Below are 20,213 nucleotides of genomic sequence, written 5' to 3' on the forward strand. Positions count from 1 at the left end.
ATCTGCAAGTTTTTTGCACTGTGAGTTATGTGCTTAGAGTGTTGTTAAGAATAAATAATTTCCATTATGTGTCCAGGTTATATTGCTAGTTATGCAGTGGACAAAAAGTATACAGTTCCTGAAGGTGATACAGACACCAGTGAAACAAGGGAAGTTATTTAGTAATAAAAACTTTAATTTTCCATTTTCCTAAAATGGAGGCAGATGGTGTCTTTTTCTTATCTACCCTCATCAGCTACAGATTCGTTGCTGTCAGTGTTTATTCAGACTTGATACAAAATTATCTTGCAGATTTTAGGTTACCTCTGCTTGATTCTATAACTAGATAGTGGGTACTCCAGGTTATTTTTGACTGTGTGCACAATTTATCATCCTTTTCAGAGATTACCTTTCTCTTGCGGTACGATTTAGCAGCTTCCTAAACCCCTAAGGCCCCTAAACTGTAAGCCATACAAAATCTTTCAACCTACAACAGAAGCATTTTCATATTTTGTAAATGCACTACAGTAGAAGGGTCATTCCAGTATATCACCTGTCCTTAAGGCTGCTGCCCTCCTGAAAGGATACAGTGGGGTGTTAACCTTCTTCTCATCTGTCTGCAGATGGAAGTATGTGAAGAGAAAGCTGCTGCTGTCCTTCCAGCTTCTTGTATCCAGCAGTTGGACAGTGGTAACTGGAAAGAGAGGCTTGCCTGCATGGAGGAGTTTCAGAAGGTAAGTATGTAACAGTTGGTAAGAAGAGAGACAAGTAGGAGAAGCAAAAGCGAGTAATAATTTCTTCAGCTCTTTAGGCCTGGTAACTCTCCTGAAAGACATGCTAGTAGTAGTGGGATGTCAGCACTTCAGATGGATTAAGCAATACTTGCAAAAGCCAAGTGCCTTATTATGGTTTAAGTTCCATAACAACAGTGGAGTGAGTATTTTAGGTTGATGTAGATAGTTATGCTTTAGTCAAAAATACTTGTATTTTGATTGAGGATTCTTAGAGGTCTTTTTAAAACTCCAAATAATTCTAAAGCTTGATCTCAAAGATAGCTAGGTTTAAACAAAAGGTTTTGCAATGAATAGGCTAAATCTGTTGCAAATAAGTTCCTGCTTTTTGTGTGTTAGGCAGCAATTGATTATAATTAAAAATTTCAACTGGTAAATAGTTCATGTTTGGAGCCTTACACAATACTAACAATCATCACAGTGGTGGAGAGTGCTTCATGTAGTCACAAACAAAAACAGCATCACATCTCACTCAAATGGTATCCATCAGAAGACCTTTGAGAGTTCAAATTCAAAAAGGCTTCGACTGTAGATGTACAAGTAGTTCATAGCATTACACCATTACAGTTGTGACTGAATGTTAATATTTTAGTAGAAGAAGTGGCTAGCTTCAGTTAGGAAATGGTGACTGGCTGCAGTGAAATGCTGCTGCAGAAGCCAGTTTTATTCAAATGTAAAGATATAGCAGTTTCAGTTGAATGAATAAGCCTAACAACAAGTAGAAAACAGTAATTTAGATTACATTCAGACTGAATCTCTGCTGTGTGGTCAGCATTCCAATGTGAAAGGTGCACAATATATTTAATCTTAAAAACCAAAAATAGCTTTTTGAGGGATGGGTGGGTTGTTTGGGGGTTTTTGTTTGTTTTTATTTAAGTGTTAAATTCTTAGGGCCGGAATGGCCAATAGTGGTCATAAAGGACATTTGTTAAAGAACATATAAAGTGTAGTGATGCAAATGCTATAGTTTAAATGTTGGCTCAGTCCCTGTAAATGGGCTCCTTGTAAAAGTGGGTCTTGTAGTAAGGCTCTTGAGGTAAATTCTTACGCTGAGAATTTCTGCAACTTAATTCAGTATTAAGAAAATATTTAGAGGACAGTCGAGAACTTCTGTTTGAGTTTTGTATAATTTTTGACCCACTGGCTAATTTCATGTTTATCTGTTAGGCTGTTGAGCTTATGGAGAGAAGTGAAATGCCTTGCCAAGCTCTAGTAAGAATGCTGGCCAAGAAACCTGGTTGGAAGGAAACGAATTTTCAGGTAATACATTATCCTTCAGTAACTAACAGCTGATTTTTTTGTTACTTAACGTGAGCTATTTTTCCAACTAAAAGGCTGTAAGTGCATATGTCGTTGGTGATAGTCATAGCACCATGGCCACAGTTCTATCTGTAGTCAGTGAGACATAAACTCTGAAATTAAATTTTATTTCTGCTGACAGTTGAGACTTGGATATCTTCAAACATTCTCTGGATGTATGTACATACATGTGTGTGAATTTACATGTGTGTGTATATATAAGTTCTAAAAGTAGATAACGGCTGCCAAGTGTTATTGTGTATATATAAATATAACAATATGCATTTGCATGTGCACACAAATTTTTGTGCATAATCGCACAAAAACAAATATGCGTGTGTATAAAATGTCTGTATACATTTGCATTTATCCCCAAATACATCTAATCTTTATATGTATCTATAGGTAGATAGAATAAAAAAATCACTCTGAAATACACAAAGACATGAGTAACTTTCTTGCTGTTGTGGACATTCCAGGTGATGCAAATGAAGCTGCATATAGTTGCATTGATTGCACAAAAAGGAAACTTCTCCAAAACTTCAGCACAGGTTGTGCTGGATGGTCTTGTAGACAAGGTCGGCGATGTGAAATGTGGGAGTAATGCAAAAGAAGCCATGACAGCAATAGCAGAGGCATGTCAGTTGCCATGGACTGCTGAGCAGGTGAGTAAGCAGTGTCCTTTCCATCTGAGGAGTAAATTCTAAATCTTTGATTTTTCTCTGTTGCTTGAAAGTTATTTGTTTGTGAGAGAGCTTGTGAGGTAGAAGAAGGTATGTTACTCCAAAAGCAGAAATAGAATCATAGAATGGTTTGAGTTGGAAGGGACCTTAAAGGTCATTTAAGTCCACACTCCCCTGCCATGGGCAGTGACACCTTCCACTAGAGCAGGTTGCTCAAAGCCCCATCCAACCTGGCCTTGTACATTTCCAGGAATGGGGCATTCACAATTTCCCTTTCAGTTTAAAGCTGTTCCCCTTTGTCCTATCAATACATGCTCTTGTCAAGAATTTTCTTGTAGGCCCCCTTCAAGTACTGAAAGACTGCAAATAAGATCACCCTGGAGCCTTTTCTTCTTCAGGTTGAACTATTCCAATTCTGTCAGTGTTTCCTCATAGGAGAGGTGCTCCATCCTTCTGATCATCTTGGTGGCTTTTCTCTGGAGTTGCTTCATCAAGTCTGTGTCCTTCCTGTGCTGGGGACCCCAGAGCTGGATGCAGTGCTCCAGGTGGGGTCTCAGAAGACCAACTAGAAGGGAAGAATAACTTCCCTTGACCTGCTGGCCACGCTGCTTTTGAGGCAGCCCAAGACATGACTGGCTTTCTGGGATGAACGTGCACATTACCAGTTCACGTCTAGCCTCTTGTCCACCAACACCTCCAGGTCTTCTTTGTCAGGGTTGCATTCTTACTCTTTCTCTCCCTCTCAGCTGCTACTGATACCACGGGTTGCCCTGACCCAGGTGCAGCATCTTGCACTTGGCTTTGTTGAACCTCATGAGGTTCCTATGGACCCACTTCTTGAGCTTGTCCAGGTCCCTCTGGTGGCATCCCATCTTTAAGGCATGTTTATTGCACCACACAACATGGTTCATCTCAAACTTGCTGAGGGTGCACTCAATCCCTTTGTGTTGTTGATGAAGCCGTTAAGTAGCATTGGTCCCGGTACAGACCCCTGAGGGACACCACTCCTCACTGATTCCATCAGGACCCTGAGCCATTGGCCACTACCCTGTGGATGCAGCTGTTCAACCAATACCTTATCCACAACAGTCCGCTCATCAAATCCATCTCTCTGCAATTTAGAAGCGTGTTGTGGGGGATCATGTCAAAGACCTTACAGAAGTTGAGATAGATGGCATCTGTAACTCCACTAATGTAGTCACTCCATCACAGAAGGCCTTCTATGGTGGTTGGTCAGGCAGGACTTGCTCTTGGTGAAGCTGTGCTGGCCGTCTCAGTCACCTCCTTGTCCTCCATATGCCTTAGCACACATGGAGGATGTGTTCAATGATCTTCCAACATCAGTAATAAGGAGTAGTTCACTAGTATCTCTTTTAATACTGCCAGTCTGTAATAAAGGTGTCTCTGGCTGCCTTTAAGTACGTCGGGAACTTGTGGTTCACTTCAGTTCCAATTATTTTCTACCACAGCAATACAATTGCTTTTTCCTCCGATGTTAGTCCAGCCTTTTCTGTTCACTTGCAGTGCCCTGTGTTTTTTGCAGGTGTCTTTGTTATTACAATGCTTTGTCATCTGGTTTGTCAGTGAAAATTATACCTAACTCTCTTCTGTTCCAGGTTGTGGCTACGGCTTTCTCTCAGAAGAATCCTAAAAACCAGTCAGAAACTTTGAACTGGCTTTCAAATGCGATTAAAGAGTTTGGCTTTTCTGGGTAAGTCTTTTAAGTAAATTGGTAAGAGACACTCTAATGAAAATATTTGTAATCTAGGACTAAGATTCTCTTCATCTGAACTCTTGTTTCTTAAACTCTGATGCCAGCCATCAGGTGCTTTTCTAGCTCTAATTGTGTAAATGAAAGTATCTGACATTATTAGTGGAATGGGATGTGATTATGTTACAAGATCACTTGACCTTCTCTGAGGAGCATTTTTCTTAAACTTTTAAGGTACTATAGGTGTGGGCTGGGCAAGGAGCTGTAGCATTGCATTTCTGTTATACTACTTGGATACACACCTCCACCCAGGTGGTTCACTATGTTTTATAGTTTAAAAAAAAAAAAAAAACCAAATCTGACAGCTACAGAAGAGTGCTTATTACTCTCCAGGGAGACATTTTGATGCTGATAACAGGATGAAGATTTAGCCAACACAATAGCAGTTATGTCTGCCTCTGTGAGGGTAAGAAATGGGTTCTCCATCAGAACCAGGGATAGTATTCTTAAATTTTTATTGATTTCTTAACTGAATGTGATCAAGCATACCTAATACAGTGTACTGTTGAGAAGAAAATTTCTAAGCAGTGAAGACTTCAAGTATCAATTTGACTAATTGGGCAGTTACAATGCCTGTCTTAAGGTATTTTGCAGCTATTAAATGGATAAGTCTGGAAAGTAAACTCTTTTCTTTGGCAAATTCCCCAAAAAGTATGTATTTACAGCAGGGTAACCTGTGTGTAGATATGCTACTAGAATAACACTGTTTGAGGCTACACAGATGGTATAGAAGGTTCAGAAATCTAAACCTTCCTTTATTTCTCCTGCAAATTTATTTTTCATATTCATGCCTTTTTCTGGAAGATCCTGAGCCTGACTAACAAAACAAAAAAACCCTCCACAATAACAGTAAACCCTCCCTCCCCTTTATTATGTAGCCATGTTTCAGGTGCTTAAAATTATTCTAAATTCTTTCATCAATATTTCAGTCCTAGCAGTTATGTAGCAGGTGATGTAATTTAAGGAACTTTCTAGCTGTAATAATAGTTGGCTTTGATATAGATTATCATATGTTTACTGTATTGATTTTCATACATAGGCTATTCTCCAAACTGCTCTCTTCCAGTAGTTATTTAAATAGCTACTATCTACACTATACCTGTGATGATATTTTATAGGTTCAAATATCTTCTTCACATAAGCAAGTAGTATAAATCTGTCTCCAGGTATTTTTTTTTCTTTAACATGTTGTGATGATTTTATTTGTTGTTGGTGTTTCCTGTGTTGCATTTTGTTTACAGCAGAAATCTTTCTCCCACAGACTGAATGTCAAAGCTTTCATCAGTAACGTGAAGACAGCTCTTGCAGCAACTAACCCAGTGAGTAAATTTAGAATATTAATTCTGAATTATTATCAGTCCTTAAACTGAAGACTTGAGTGTTTTTGTCCTTCTTCTGGCAGGCTGTGAGGACTTCTGCCATTACGTTGCTGGGAGTAATGTATCTTTATGTGGGACCTCCTCTGCGAATGTTTTTTGAGGATGAGAAGCCAGCCCTTCTCTCCCAGATAGATGCAGAATTTGAAAAGGTATGAAGTGTAGCTCTCTTACTAGCAAGTATCATTAAAACTACTTTAAGACTTCAGTAGCTGAAATCCGTGGTAATATTATAGTGTAACCCATGTTTTTGTAAGTGAACCAGATTTTTTAAGGCAGTACATGAAAGCTTCATGTCATTATGTCAATAGTCATATTTTTCATTACAAACTTCAAAAGTTCCTAGTTTTCTTTGAATAGTATAATGTTTTAGAAGTCTCTCTTCCTGAGCCAGTGCATTTGTATCATGCAAGGGGTTTTATTTTTAAGGTGAAATGAAAAATTGTAAAATAGCTGTTTCTGTTTTTTGCTTTGCTTGCAGATGCAAGGCCAGACAGCACCAACTCCAACTCGTGGCATTTCCAGGCACAGTGCAGGAGGTGGGGATGATGGTGAGGAAGAAGAACAAGAGGAAGTTGGGAATGATGTTGTGGATCTCTTGCCAAGAACAGATATTGGGTAGGTTTGGATTCTGCAGCCTGAAGACCTACTTTCACCGCAATTCAAAACTTTGCGTTTATAAACTTTGTAAGCAGAAATCTGTGGTATTGAAGCACTCAAATACCAATAGATAGATAACTAAGAAAGTGGGCTTTTTACCTGTTTTTCTCCTGCAGTGATAAGATCACAGCTGAACTAGTGTCTAAGATTGGGGATAAAAACTGGAAGATCAGAAAAGAAGGTCTAGATGAAGTGACAAGCATATTAAATGAAGCAAAGTTCATACATCCAAACATAGGAGAACTTCCAGCTGCTCTGAAGAATCGTCTCAATGACTCCAATAAAATCTTGGTATGTTTTCCAAAATCCTGTTTCAGCTGTTTCCAGCTTAGAACTTCAGTTATTTATGATTTCTGAACCTTGCTTAGTACTTGGTCTGTTACAATGTCATGAAATCAACAACTGGAAAACAGTGTATTGTATGTTTCTAGATCATATATTTGCCTATTTTTATAAATATTTGCCTTTCTTTTTATTTAAAAAAGCCTTTCAAAAAGGAAAATCTGTCTTTACTTTCAGTGTAGTGTAAGCAAGTCTTCAAATAAGTTTGAGTAATTGCTTCACTTTTGACAAAAGTGAATTGTCTGTTGTTAAAAAAAATATTTTTAGTTGAAATTTAACTTGCTCAGAATATGGAAGTATTTTTTATTTATTTGTGTGATGAATTTGAAGTCTGGAATAGGTGTCATTAAGCAGGCATTCTAAAGTAAAAATCTAGTGTTTTAGTAAAGTCAAAAAAAAAGTAAAAACCAGCAGTGTTGCTTTTCCCCATATAACTTGGAGGTTTTGTAGACATACTTGTAACACTGTTTTCTTTAAAACCGTGTTTTCTTTATGTGCAGGTGCAACAAACACTGAGCATTCTTCAGCAACTAGCAACAGCAATGGGTCCCAATATCAAACAGCATGTGAAAAATTTGGGGATTCCTGTCATTACAGTCCTAGGAGATAGTAAGGTAGGACAGTCATCAAGATCTCTTTGCCTTTTTGCATATCTGATCTATGTCTGAAAGTAACTGTTGCTATTTAGACTTGATTTTTGAGGTGGATGGCAGTTTAGACTTTCTTTGGAAGCTTACACATTTTTTGAAAAGTTCTTGCCTGAATGACAGCATATTATCCAAATATGAATTTGTACCTGAATATATATTCTACTTGAGCTGTGGTCTCCTGCTTGTAACTAAACCCAGTCAGTGTCATAATTTGGCTTTTAAATGAAACGTGGTGAGTGTATGCATATTTTCTAAGGCTGCAAGTACACTACCTTAGGCATTAAGCCAGTTTGCTTGGTAAAGGTGCTTTTAGTGTATCATTGTGGATCCCAGTATACGTTGTTATTGTCTTTTCACTGTGTAGGAGACCTGTAGGTAGACACAGGACACTCACAACTGACACTGAAGCTTGTATAATGTCAGTGTTGAGCTTGTTAGGATGCTATGTCAAGATCAGAGCTAGGACCATGGGAAAGAGCTAATTTGAAGTAGTGGAGGAAAGAAGTTTGGGAAGGTGCTGATGTCTTGGGGTCACAGGCAGTTATCAGAGGTGGCATACTTCAGCTGTCTCTACTCTGAATGTGAGTAGGAAAAAGAACAGAAGCTGGATCTGCCTGTCCCAAACAGTGGAGGACTAGGACTGGTCCTAGGGCTGGATAAAAAACTCCTGGTCACATTGTTTTGTCTTTAAGAGTCTTCAAGAACTGAGATTTTATGTGACTGTTGAATTCTTCTTTTGCTCACCAGTTATCTTGAGGTAACATCGAACTCCCTTTGGAGAGTCATAGAATTGTTTAGATGGTCTGTAGGGTTACCTTCCAACCTAGTTCCAACCCCACTGCCATGGGCAGACACCTTCCATTAGACCAGCTTGCTCAAAGCTATGCCTGGTACTTCAGTTCAAAGTACAGGATAAGACTAATTGTGATTAACTTAGCGTTGCTAAAATGAGTAATACCAACGTTACTTGTAAGAACTATAATGCTGACAGAAGATTTTATGTTCATTCGAACATTTTTACAGTAATATTTTTGTAAGTACTGCAAGTGCAAGATTTAACTAGTTTATCAAAGTTATCCAGCTTTTGAGGTTGAGGATGGTCCTTTCTGCACCCTGCTTCAATATGTTTATAGTGGACCCACTGAATAATTGAGGAAAGCCAACAGCTTGTAGTATGAATGAAGACAAATTAAATTTGGGTGATGGGGAACCAAGGTCTTGCCAGAGAGGCTGATGAGCATCTGTTTATCTGCAGCTCATGATTTGTTTCTTTTCCTCAATGAGACTGAAGATGGGCCAAGTTATTTGCAAGGATGCTCACTACTTATTTACATATATGCCTGAATGTTACCTCTACATTTAATATTGATTTATACTAAACATAAATGAATCTTGTCACATTACCAGCTTTCCTCATAAATTCTGCCTGCAGTAGAGGATCATATTATAGAGTCATGTCTACACTGATAACATTTTAAAGAACTGTGATTGTTAGGTATTCCATCTGGCTTCTCATAACTTTACATAGTTCTTTCAAAAAAGGGTGCTGTTCTAAATTTTGCTTGAAAAAAACCTAAATATGGAAATTGGTAGGAGTTAGAGGGTTTTCCCTGTTCCTGACTTGACTTTTGCTCATGTGTGTCCTAAATAAGAGTGCCCTAATAGCAGGCTCCGTAACCCACCTGCCTTGATTCATTGATGTGCTGTATGATAGATAAGTATAAAGTCTAATTTGGTAATGGCTGCAGCTGATACCATCACTAAAAACAAATTCTTCCGAATCTTAGACTTCTCAAGCAGTGAATAAAAAAAGAGATTTCAACGCCCATGATGTGAAAGCTTTTTCCTTTCATAGGAAGGTTGATTGTTGCCTCTTCTGTTGTAAACTTCTGACCCCTCTTTACGTTTATTCTTCTTAAATCGTGTTCTTGCTGCAGAATAATGTTCGTGCTGCTGCATTAGCAACTGTGAATGCCTGGGCTGAACAAACTGGCATGAAAGAGTGGTTGGAAGGGGAAGACCTGTCTGAGGAGCTCAAAAAAGAAAATCCTTTCCTAAGGCAAGAGGTAGGCTTCTGTCAAAAAAATTTCTTGTTTGTCTAATCAAAATAACCTTATGTTCTATGGATTGTTTATCTATGCAGACTGAAATGGCACAATGCTACAATTGTATGAGAAAACAAGCAGGTGAGTCTCTGTACTGACATAAAATTGTTAAACCTCAAAAGGCTAATAACAAGCTTTCTTCCTGCATGGTAGCTGTCATTCAGTGCCTCTAAAATGAAACTTTTGTCTGTTTTGATTAGCATTTTAAGTGCTAGTATGTTTTCCCTCAAATTCACCATGGAACAGAACTGGAGTCATTAAAAAGAGCACATGGAATTCTGTTGCTTTCAAAAGCAACAACCTTTTAGAGTTTTAAGAGACTATGCTTCAAGTTTTAAGATAGATGTGTATTAACATATTGTACTCAACTTCTTATTTTTGTTGCTAACATCGAAGTTGATGTTAGTTATGAATATTTGTCTGAAGAAAGTTTGCGGTGGGTTTTTCCTACTCACACAGAGTTGTGTGAGGGACTACTATTCAGTCTTGTGGCCTGACAGAGCAGTGTTAGCATTTCTTCAAAAGCTTTTATTTTAAAACTTTGTTTCAGCTTCTTGGTTGGTTGGCTGAGAAGTTGCCTACCCTCCGCTCTGTTCCTTCTGACCTACTCTTGTGCGTGCCTCACCTGTACTCCTGCCTTGAAGATCGAAACGGGGATGTGCGCAAAAAGGCACAGGATGCCCTGCCGTTCTTTATGATGCATCTTGGCTTTGAGAAGATGGCAAAAGCCACTGGCAAGCTGAAGGTATTTCTGTCACAAAGATTAGATAATGTGACCTTGAATGAGCGAATATGAACAGTCTCATGATATGCTGTCCTGAGTCATGTAAGCTTGTCTGCATCAAATATTTTCAGGGGGGCTGAAAACAGTATCAGGAGGCTGTGAGTTAGAGCTTTCTCTACTTCAAAAATGATTACTACCACTACAGGCTTATCACTTCAAGAGCCTGATATTTATTCACTCTTCATTCCTTCTGGAAAAAAAAAAAAAAAATCTACCTGCAGAAAGCTTCCATACCAGTTACTGTCCCATTGTATGCTTTTGTACTCATACTTTCAGATGGCTTCTAGCAGTTTGGTCTGGCTTATGAACCCTTGAGTGAAGAATAATTGTAGGGCACTCCACTGACTTCATAGGACCACTCACCTAGAACAGACTGCTGCTGCACATGTTTCCCATAGGACTTGCAGAAGAAACTTAATAAAAAGATGTTTTATCTCAGAACAAAAGTATCTGAGAACATTGATGTTTTAAGATAAGCATCCTGGAAAGTAGTAAACAGAGAATAGCTTGTTTCAAACTACTATTGTTTTCCTTGTCTGTGGCTAGTTTATTAGTAGATTAGTGATAGTCATTGCTAAATTTATCACTTCTTTTTTCCCCTTTTTGTTCTCTAGCCAACTTCCAAAGACCAAGTACTGGCCATGCTTGAGAAAGCCAAAGCCAACATGCCGGCCAAACCAGCTCCCCCTGCTAAATCATCTTCCAGAGTGGTAGGGGGAACAGCTCCAGCCAAATTCCAACCTGGGTCAGGTAACCTCTCTTATATTCTGGGAAACATCTGAGAAAAGGGTGGGTTTTGAAGCTTTTTGACATTCCAGAGGAAGAAACATACTTAGCTGGAGAAGAGGAATTCAGCATAGTTAGGGTTACAAAGAACTGTGGAATCTAGTGAGTTCTGTCTGCAGTTCTGGCCTTTCTTGCAGTTGAATCAGCTTCCAGTGTAGGAGGGTGCTTCCTTTCCACACAGCCATCTGTCAGCTGCTATTTGAAAATATCTACTTGGTATTGAAGTTAAAACCCAGGGGCTGCAGGGGGAGGCTTTTAGTAATACTAATCTGATTTTAATATAATATGATTTTAAAATGTTTTCACATGATTTTTTATCTAGACTACTTCTTCAATGTAGTTTACTCTGGGACTACCAGATTGCTTGTGCTGATGCAAAAGAGGGTAATGGGATTAGGGGACAAGTGATTTGAAGAAGCAGTCCTGTCTTATTGCTCTGCTGGGGCTAGCTTGCCTGCTCAGACCAGGTGCAACTACAGCTCTAGACATTAGCCTGGAAAGTATGTGTCTGTGCATTTGTAAATTGTTTGGAAAATGACAATTTTGCTAACATAGTATGATATTAATTATGAGAACTTTATATGCTAACATGGAATTTAAGGGACCTTCTCTGTGGGTCTAAAATCCTCAGACATCTGTGTAATAAGTATATTGTATCCATGAGCAGTTTTTCTTCTGTTCTTAGAACAGAAAATTGATAACCTAAAATAGGCTTGAAGATAGCTTGAAATGGTCTATTGTTTCTCTAGCATTTGCTGATGACTTGGCGTCTAATACCATGGAATCCAAGCCTGATCCCAAAAAAGCCAAAGCAGGAGGACTGTCCTCTAAAACTAAGGTATGTCAGTTTTATTTTGTACAAGATCAGTTCCATGAAGTTAATAGCTGTGGTTTGTTAATCTGTTATGGGTAGAAGAGTATAGTCCTTGAGCTCCAAAGTGACAGGTGTTCCCGTATCACTTACCCAATCACTGCTGTTGTCATTACCTATTTAATTCTTAAAGTCTGTGTTGTCAAAAATGCAGTCTTGTGAGAGACTCAGTTTGTCTGAAATCTGCTTGGCCTCCTTGATTCTGTGCTATTGAGAATTCATTCTTACTGTTACACTTCCAATGTTATACTTTAACATTAACTTCAAACCCATATATCAAAAGAAATTTGTCTCTGCCTTAAAATATGAAGAGTAAAATGTTCTCAATCACTAGTGAAAAAAGGGAAGGAATATGCTTGAAAGCACAATAATCTCAATTGATTACAGTCAATTTGTGGTTAGGTTTTTCTGTTTTGCTTTACAGTAATTTTTTTGCTATTAACTTTAAAGTTTGTCCTGTGGGTACAACTAAAAATAACCTGAATTGTTTTAGTCCTGTTGCCTCCATTGTCTGACGTAGTGCTATAACAAGAACATTTTATGTGCATCTTAATGGCAAGAATGAGCAAAACAGACCTTGAAGGATATTGTAGATTTGCTGAAGTCGATGCGGTGTTCTGTCAATAGTTCAGAACTGGGATTGTAGAGTTAAGGCCTTTGCTGCAAATGCATTAAAAGGTTTGGAATGGTAACTCTTAGGAGTAAATAGCTGTCTAACAACAAAGACTTTTCTGTGGCTTATTTACAGCAGTCAAATGTTAATAGCAATATATCCAAGGGTAATGCCAGCCTGCCCAAAGCTAATACAAGCCTCAGCAAAGGCAGTTCAAGTCTGACAAAGAGCCAGTCTATCAAACAGGTACCACGTTGGGTTTTAGGGATGTGTGGGTGACTAGCACACTGGTTGAGTGATGTGTCATACTTCACAGGGTACTGCTGTGCACACTGTCATGGGTATTGCTTCCACAGCAGCAGAGCACACACTTTTAAAATTCTAATCAACATTTTTCTTTCAGCTTCTGTCTGGCTCTTGTATACATAGGCAGCATGAGACTGGCTGGTATCTAATGCTTGCAATTGCTGGGACTGAGGCATATATATGTCTTGTGTTGCCTGTTAATACTATGCTTTTTTCAGGGTGTACAAGGGAAGAAAGTGCTAAGCAAGCCTAATTTGAAGGAAGACGACGATAAATCAGGTCCTATTTTTATCATAGTCCCAAATGGAAAAGAACAGAGGATGAAAGAGGAGAAAGGTCTGAAGGTGAGAAAAATTGGAATGTATTCACAAGTTTTGAAGGAGATTTTTTTTTTTAAATGGCATTTGTTAGTTTTGAATTTAGAATAAAATGTACTATGGCATGAAAGTGCTATAGTCACTGTCCATCTCTTGGACAGATTCTTCAGTTGAATTTCACAGGTCAATATCTGGCTTACTGTGATGTTTCTCTTCTGATTTCCAAATTTTGTGCATATGGGCTTTTATGACTGTATAAATGCTGAAAATTTGTGAAGGATCGTTAAGCTTAGTCAGCTGTTTTCAGGTACAGAGTTCCAGGATACATTGTAAATGCTTCAATTTACTTATTTTGAACAACCCTACTTAGCAATTCTTAGGGAAATTCTGTTACTGAAAACATGCATGTTATTTGTAACTTGCTAGGCCTGCCTGTAGCTTAAAACCAACCACTTTAAGTGATAATTATTAAGATGATGACCTAAAGATAACCAGTCCACATGAAGAAAATTTTTCACGTAAGAGAAGGTGAGCAAACACCACTGATTTTTCCTGTTACTTATTGACAATAAGAAGACTTTGAAAACAGATTCTGAAGCGGAACTGAATGATATACAATCAGCAGAGTCTTTCAGGAAGAAAATATATTGCTTACTTTGAGTTCTAAATGCTGCCTTTTACAGGTGTTAAAGTGGAATTTCACTACTCCCCGTGATGAATATATTGAACAGCTAAAAACTCAAATGTCCACTTGTGTGGCCAAATGGCTACAGGATGAGATGTTTCATGCAGACTTTCAGCACCACAACAAAGCACTGGCTGTTATGATTGAGGTGAGTTTGTCTCTGTGGTAGTAGATGATGTGCTATGGAATTATTCTCTGCTATGACAGATTCCACTTGAATTCAAATCAAATAGGAATTCTCTGAGGAGTCGAGTCATTTTTCTGTGAAGTTGAAACCTAAAACATATATAGAAATAATTTTCAGAGATATGGTGAAGTTGGTATTAATACTGTTTCTTGGGAGAAGGGAAAACTTCCTCACCAGAGACTTCTCTTAGAATTTCAGAAAAGCTGTATAAGTTAAAAGTGAGTATTTATGGTTCTGAGAATTGACCAATAAATGTAGACTATCTTATCAGACATAGCTTAGCTTATTCTCTGTTCTTTTCTTGAACTCTGTGTGTGTGTGTGATTATGCTTAACCTTTTTTTTTCTTTTTTTCTTCCTTCAAGCACTTGGAGAGTGAAAAAGACGGAGTCATCAGCTGCCTGGATTTGATCTTAAAATGGCTTACCCTGCGGTTCTTTGATACCAATACAAGTGTTTTGATGAAAACACTCGAATACCTTAAATTGCTTTTCAATATGCTGAGTCAAGAAGAGTATCACCTCACTGAAAATGAAGCATCCTCTTTCATTCCGTATCTTATCCTAAAGGTACAATTTATTTTACACAAACTAACCTTATGTTTCATGAGGAATATAGCAGGATACCATCAAATACTACAATATGTTCATTCTAAATATATTGTGAATAGAGTTAAATCGAGTTGGCTGCTGGTCATGAGTGGTGTTCCCCAGGGCTCAGAGTTGGGGCAGTCCTGTTTAATATCTTCATCAGTGATTGGGCAGGAGTGTTAATCTGCTGGAGGGTCAGAAGGCTCTACAGAGGGATCTGAACAAGCTGGATAGATGGGCCGAGGCCAGTTGTATGAGACACAACAGGCCTAGTTTTTTAGCCTGGAGAAAAGGAGGCTCAGGGCATATCTAGTGCTCTGTATAACTACCTAAAAGGAGGTTGTAGTGGGGTGGGTGTTGTCTCTTTCTTGCTAAATAGCAAGTGAATGAGAGAAAAGTGTCAAGTTCTGCCAGGAGATGGTTATGTTGGATATTAGGGAAAACTTTTTCAACAAACAGCTGGTCAAGCATTGGAACAGGCTGTCCGGGGAAGTGGTTGAGCTTCCATCACTGGAGGTATTTAAAAGATATGTAGATATGGCACTTAGAAGCCTGCATATTTCCCTTTAAAAGACATTGACCAAAAAGGAGTTTTGCCTTGAGAATAATTCTGGCTTGCCTGACATTATTTAGAAGAGTGAAAGAGTGTCATGAGACTGTTTAAAATATCCTATATTTCTTCCCCTCTTTTTCTTTTATTAATTTTCCATTAGGTAGGAGAACCGAAAGATGTCATCCGCAAAGACGTACGTGCCATTCTGAACAGGATGTGTCTCATCTATCCAGCCAGCAAGATGTTCCCTTTCATCATGGAGGGGACAAAATCCAAAAATTCAAAACAACGTGCAGGTGCGAAATGGCGGCTTGAACTGGGCTTACGCAAAGTACTTGAAATTGCTTTGGTTTGTGTCTTGAAAAACCCAGCATAAGAGTGTGGGGTGGGATGTGAGATTTGTCTGCATGTGGCATTTTATGCAGATGTTCGTGTTTAAAGGATCAGATTTTAAAGTATCATATTGCTTTTTATTTTGGTGCCTTTGCCTTTGTACCTTCCAAAGATGAGCAATCTGTCATTGCTATCAGTATTAAGATTGTGTCTCCCTTGAGTAGGCTTGTTTTCTTAGTGAAACAGTGCTGGGGAGAAGGGTGACAATACTCTTGCCCTAGTCACCAAGAGAATCAGTTAATCTGATCAACAAATGTCTCTACATTGCACATTTGTCTCAACACAAGTAAGGTCTGTAATAAAGTTAAGGTGCTTGAACTACAAACAGCTCCCTAGTCGCCTTGAAAATATCTTATCCTGGTATAACATGGAAGTTAAATTCTCTACATAATATAGCATTGCAAGCTCACAACTGTCTAAACTATCTAGATGTGAAGTTAACTGTAACATTGCTCATGTAAGGTAACAGGAAATATTTGAAGGGTATAGGGCTGACTGACAGCTTTTACATACTCTATCTGTGTGAAGTAGTCTGAACCTGTAGTTTACTTTTATTCATCAATATTTATTATTTATTCATCCTGTAAATCACCTGAAGTGTGTCTGTCATCAGCTTTGTGATTGACAGTTCTCTACAGTGAATGTTCACATTGTCCAAGCAACACAGAAACTGGGAGTGCTCTCTTTCTAGCAGCTTTCAAGTTGAATATGTGTATGTTATTTTGTTTCTTTAGAATGCTTGGAAGAGCTTGGGTGCCTGGTTGAATCATATGGCATGAATGTATGCCAGCCAACTCCAGGGAAAGCCTTAAAAGAAATGGCAACTCATATTGGTGATAGGGACAACACCGTGCGCAATGCTGCCCTGAACACCATTGTGACTGTCTATAACGTTCATGGTGATCAAGTGTTCAAGCTGATTGGAAATGTGAGTATAACTGGAAATAAGATTATGGGGGTTTGGGATTTAGGTGGTAGGTTTTGTTTGGTTTGGTTTTGGGGTTTTTTGTTTAGTTTGTGGGATTGTTTGGGGTTTTTTTGTTCCTTACTCTTTTGTAGAGGATTAGCACTGTTTTGCTTGTGATTGGTCATCTTGCTGTTGGCGTCAAGAGCATTTTGTAGTTTTGAAAATAATTATCATAAGATCTGCGGTGCTGTAAATTATTTGGTTAATCCCAGATTGTGGAATATATGAAATCATAGAATGGTTTGAGAAGGGACCTTAAGGATCATTTAGGTCCAACCCTGCTGCCATGGCGAAGCCACCTTCCGCTAGACCAGGTTCCTCAGAGCCCCATCCAACCTTAAACACTTCCAGGGATGGCATATCCTGTTCCAGTGCCTCAGCCACCCTTACAGTCAAGAATTTCTAATCCAGTCTAAACCTACCCTCTTTCATTTTAAAGTAATTACTCCTTGTCTTATCAGTACGTGCTCCATTTAGAAATCCTCTCCAGCTTTCTTGTAGGCCCCTTCTAGGTACTGGAAGGCTGCTATGATGTCTCCCTAGAGCCTTCTCTTCAGCATCCTGAACAACCTCCAGCTCTCAGCCTGTCTTCATAGGAGGTGTACATGCACACCATAACCTGGGTGTGCATGAATAAAAAACAAAGCTGGAAGAAACAAGAAAAACACTGACTTTCATGGGAATTAAATTGTTTATAAAGAATAACTTGAATGGATATTTTATGGAATATGATGAGCAGGGAAGGAAGGCTGCCCCTTTTTGTTGTGTTTTTTTTTTTTTTTTTGCCTTTGCAACTTCTTGAAAAGTTGAAGTTTAATGTGACTTTTGTTTTCTCCGGTAACCATTTCCATGAGAATTAATGTTGCATTTTCATTAACATTTTAGAATGCAATCATATTTCAACTACTGGTCAGAGTGCAATCTGTCTCCTCCTTAGCTTTGCATAGTCCATTTGCTTTTGGATTTTCAAGGTTAAGAAAAGAACTGTAGCACCTGAACTCTTCGGCCCTTTCTAACTATGACTTTCTGAGCTTCAGTATGTCACAACTAAAATGTGTGGGTTCTCAGGAAGGCTTTCGAATCATAGGGATGTTGTAGAGTAGTTCTCACAAAATTGTCATGCTTACTTGTGTTCAAATGTAGTTATTGGTAATCTTTGGTCCAATAGGTAAGCAGGTATATATGAATCTTTTCACTGCCTGAGTTGGAGTTTAAAGTTCGATCTTGTGTTGGGATTGAATGATTAGTACATTGAACAGGACAACTGTAAGAAGGACTCCGGCTTCTGTGGCAGGGTCCAGAGTATTAAAGCACTGCCTCATCTCCTAATAGGGAATATAGAAAAGGTGGATGGCGGCTTTTTGTTTGAGTTTTTTGCAGCAACACATGCAACAATTGGAAACACTTGATAGTACCATACTTTGAATTCGAGATGAATTGTTTCTTGAAAATTATGTGGACTAGAAATAACTGTATTTCGTATTACAGCTTGTCAGTATAGGTTAATTAGCTTCTGAAGTAACATCTGGCAGTCCAAAGTGGCCCTGTTAGTTTGCTGGTAGGTGATAGCATTGACAGTTCCTGCCTTGGTGATAGGGAACTTCAGTCTGCAGTAGTAAGTGATATGCATCCTGTAGGTGACCTAGATTTCTAAAATCCATACAACTCGAGTTGAGTGAAAGTATTGTGTGTTACAGCTTTCTGAGAAAGACATGAGCATGCTGGAGGAAAGAATAAAACGGTCAGCCAAGAGACCCTCTGCGGCTCCTGTGAGACAGGCAGAGGAGAAACCTCAACGTACTCAAAACATCAGTGCTAACGCTGGCGTGATGCGGAAGGGGCCAGCTGAGGACATGTCCTCCAAGCTCAAGTATGTAATGATACGTTGTGGTCTCTACCCTGCATAGTGTATGTGCTAATATCATGTCTGGCAATGTCATTTTAGTTCTCATATCATCATCTTTGCATGTTGTGAAAATCGGCCATATAATATAAATCAAAATGTCTGAAACTTTTTTTGTCTTGTCTGTCTTGAAATCTTTCTAAATGGTCTTGTGCCTCTTTTCACTGCTTCTCCATGGACAGAATTATGTATCGCACTTATAGGATGTAAGTACTGCCCACTAACTCCTTGGTAGCAAGGCTCTTGTATCTTTCAGTTTCTATCCCTGTCATCCCTTCCTGAGGTGACGAGTTTGCCATGACTAGTTCTAGGTTATTTACAGGTCTCTGACATAAAGAAAAGAAACCAAAAATACAGGTTTCTGTCAAGGTGACCATAGATCAAGCTGCAGGCAGACTTGGCACTTCCACATTAAGCAGCTGTTCAGAATATTGGGAGTACTTCCAATGTGTTAGATTAAACTTTGTATTGGTTGGACCCTGTTCTTAACTTGTTATGTTAAACATAAAGCACAGAATTGGATAAGCATGTGTGAATCGTAGAGCCTGGGGCAACAGTACCAGAAACAAAAAGCTCAGAAACTGTATTGCTTGTTGCCTGCTCATTATTTCTGAGTAAAAATCTGTGTTGAGAACTATGTATTAGAATATTTCCTTAAAAATCCAATATGCAGCACAAGTTATGTGGGATGCTGGGAGTCAGAGGAGCTTGCAAGGTTGCTGTGTACATATGCATCCTGTCCGTCATTAAAAAAAGTGAGTGGAGAAAGAAGCCACACTAACTTCAAAGCTATGTTCCATTTGTACTCCTGTAAACTCTACTAGTTATCTCAAACCATTGCATACCTGTCACAGGTGCAGGGGGTCTTGTGGGTTACAAGAGGAAGTCGAAAGCAAGTGACTAGCAGCTGCTCTTCTGGCCCACAAAAGTTTGTTTTACTCATGGCTTAGGGGAAAGGCAGAGGGAGTTATTAGGGGGCTTAAATATAATCAGAACTCCAAAATCTGTGCTATTCTGAGAGCTTTAGGCCTACCAGTGGATGCTAGTGCTAATACTCTTGCCTCTTATGTATGTGTAATAAACACCTCTCTCCTGGTTTCTATAGCCAAAATCGCAACATGGGCGGTCACTCTGAGACAACACATACTGTTCCACGGGAATTTCAGCTGGATCTTGATGAAATTGAAAATGACAACGGAACTGTCAGATGTGAGATGCCAGCACTTGTGCAGCACAAACTAGATGATATTTTTGAGCCAGTCTTGATTCCTGAGCCCAAGTGAGTTTAAACTCCTAAGTGAAACCAGCAGGGCTGCTTAAAAACTATTTTGTGAAGCTGAATTGGCTATTTTCTACGTTCAGACTTGTTTACATAAGAGGGTAGTGTCAGCTAATTTGAAGAGATGTCAAAACGAAGGTCCTTTGCACTGTTCTGAAATCTGGAGAGCAGTTATTTTTAATGAAAAACCTGAGTTCTACTTATGTATTTTTATAGTAAAAGAATTCTGAGTTTGTAAATGCATCATCAGTGTCCTTACAAGTAGCGCTATAGATGAGTTAAAAAGAGTGATTCCTTCCTTGACTATCCTCAGTGAAGAATGAA

The 20,213-nt window shown here is 38.8% G+C and overlaps 1 protein-coding gene across 8 annotated transcripts in view; it reads left to right on the forward strand.

The window, feature by feature from the left end:
• Positions 1 to 20,213, forward strand: part of CKAP5 (cytoskeleton associated protein 5) — a 76,052-nt gene that overhangs the window by 24,380 nt on the left and 31,459 nt on the right. For 6 of the 8 annotated variants that reach the window (XM_039378296.1, XM_039378295.1, XM_027719480.2 and 3 more), the window contains exons 15-35: positions 603 to 713; positions 1,938 to 2,030; positions 2,549 to 2,734; positions 4,369 to 4,463; positions 5,785 to 5,842; positions 5,926 to 6,051; positions 6,381 to 6,517; positions 6,676 to 6,850; positions 7,402 to 7,515; positions 9,489 to 9,617; positions 10,207 to 10,401; positions 11,055 to 11,190; positions 11,976 to 12,064; positions 13,235 to 13,360; positions 14,017 to 14,166; positions 14,570 to 14,773; positions 15,508 to 15,643; positions 16,475 to 16,668; positions 18,405 to 18,577; positions 18,793 to 18,816; positions 19,716 to 19,889. In XM_039378296.1, coding sequence (XP_039234230.1) covers positions 603 to 713; positions 1,938 to 2,030; positions 2,549 to 2,734; positions 4,369 to 4,463; positions 5,785 to 5,842; positions 5,926 to 6,051; positions 6,381 to 6,517; positions 6,676 to 6,850; positions 7,402 to 7,515; positions 9,489 to 9,617; positions 10,207 to 10,401; positions 11,055 to 11,190; positions 11,976 to 12,064; positions 13,235 to 13,360; positions 14,017 to 14,166; positions 14,570 to 14,773; positions 15,508 to 15,643; positions 16,475 to 16,668; positions 18,405 to 18,577; positions 18,793 to 18,816; positions 19,716 to 19,889 — 2,825 coding nt within the window. The remainder of the gene's footprint in view (positions 1 to 602; positions 714 to 1,937; positions 2,031 to 2,548; positions 2,735 to 4,368; positions 4,464 to 5,784; positions 5,843 to 5,925; positions 6,052 to 6,380; positions 6,518 to 6,675; positions 6,851 to 7,401; positions 7,516 to 9,488; positions 9,618 to 10,206; positions 10,402 to 11,054; positions 11,191 to 11,975; positions 12,065 to 13,234; positions 13,361 to 14,016; positions 14,167 to 14,569; positions 14,774 to 15,507; positions 15,644 to 16,474; positions 16,669 to 18,404; positions 18,578 to 18,792; positions 18,817 to 19,715; positions 19,890 to 20,213) is intronic. The other 2 variants (XM_039378294.1, XM_027719482.2) reach the window with 1 other exon arrangement.

Source organism: Pipra filicauda, unplaced genomic scaffold (assembly GCF_003945595.2).
Source record: "Pipra filicauda isolate LSUMZ 115617 unplaced genomic scaffold, ASM394559v2 scaffold133_size2016399_pilon, whole genome shotgun sequence".
Classification (NCBI taxonomy): Eukaryota; Metazoa; Chordata; class Aves; order Passeriformes; family Pipridae; genus Pipra; species Pipra filicauda.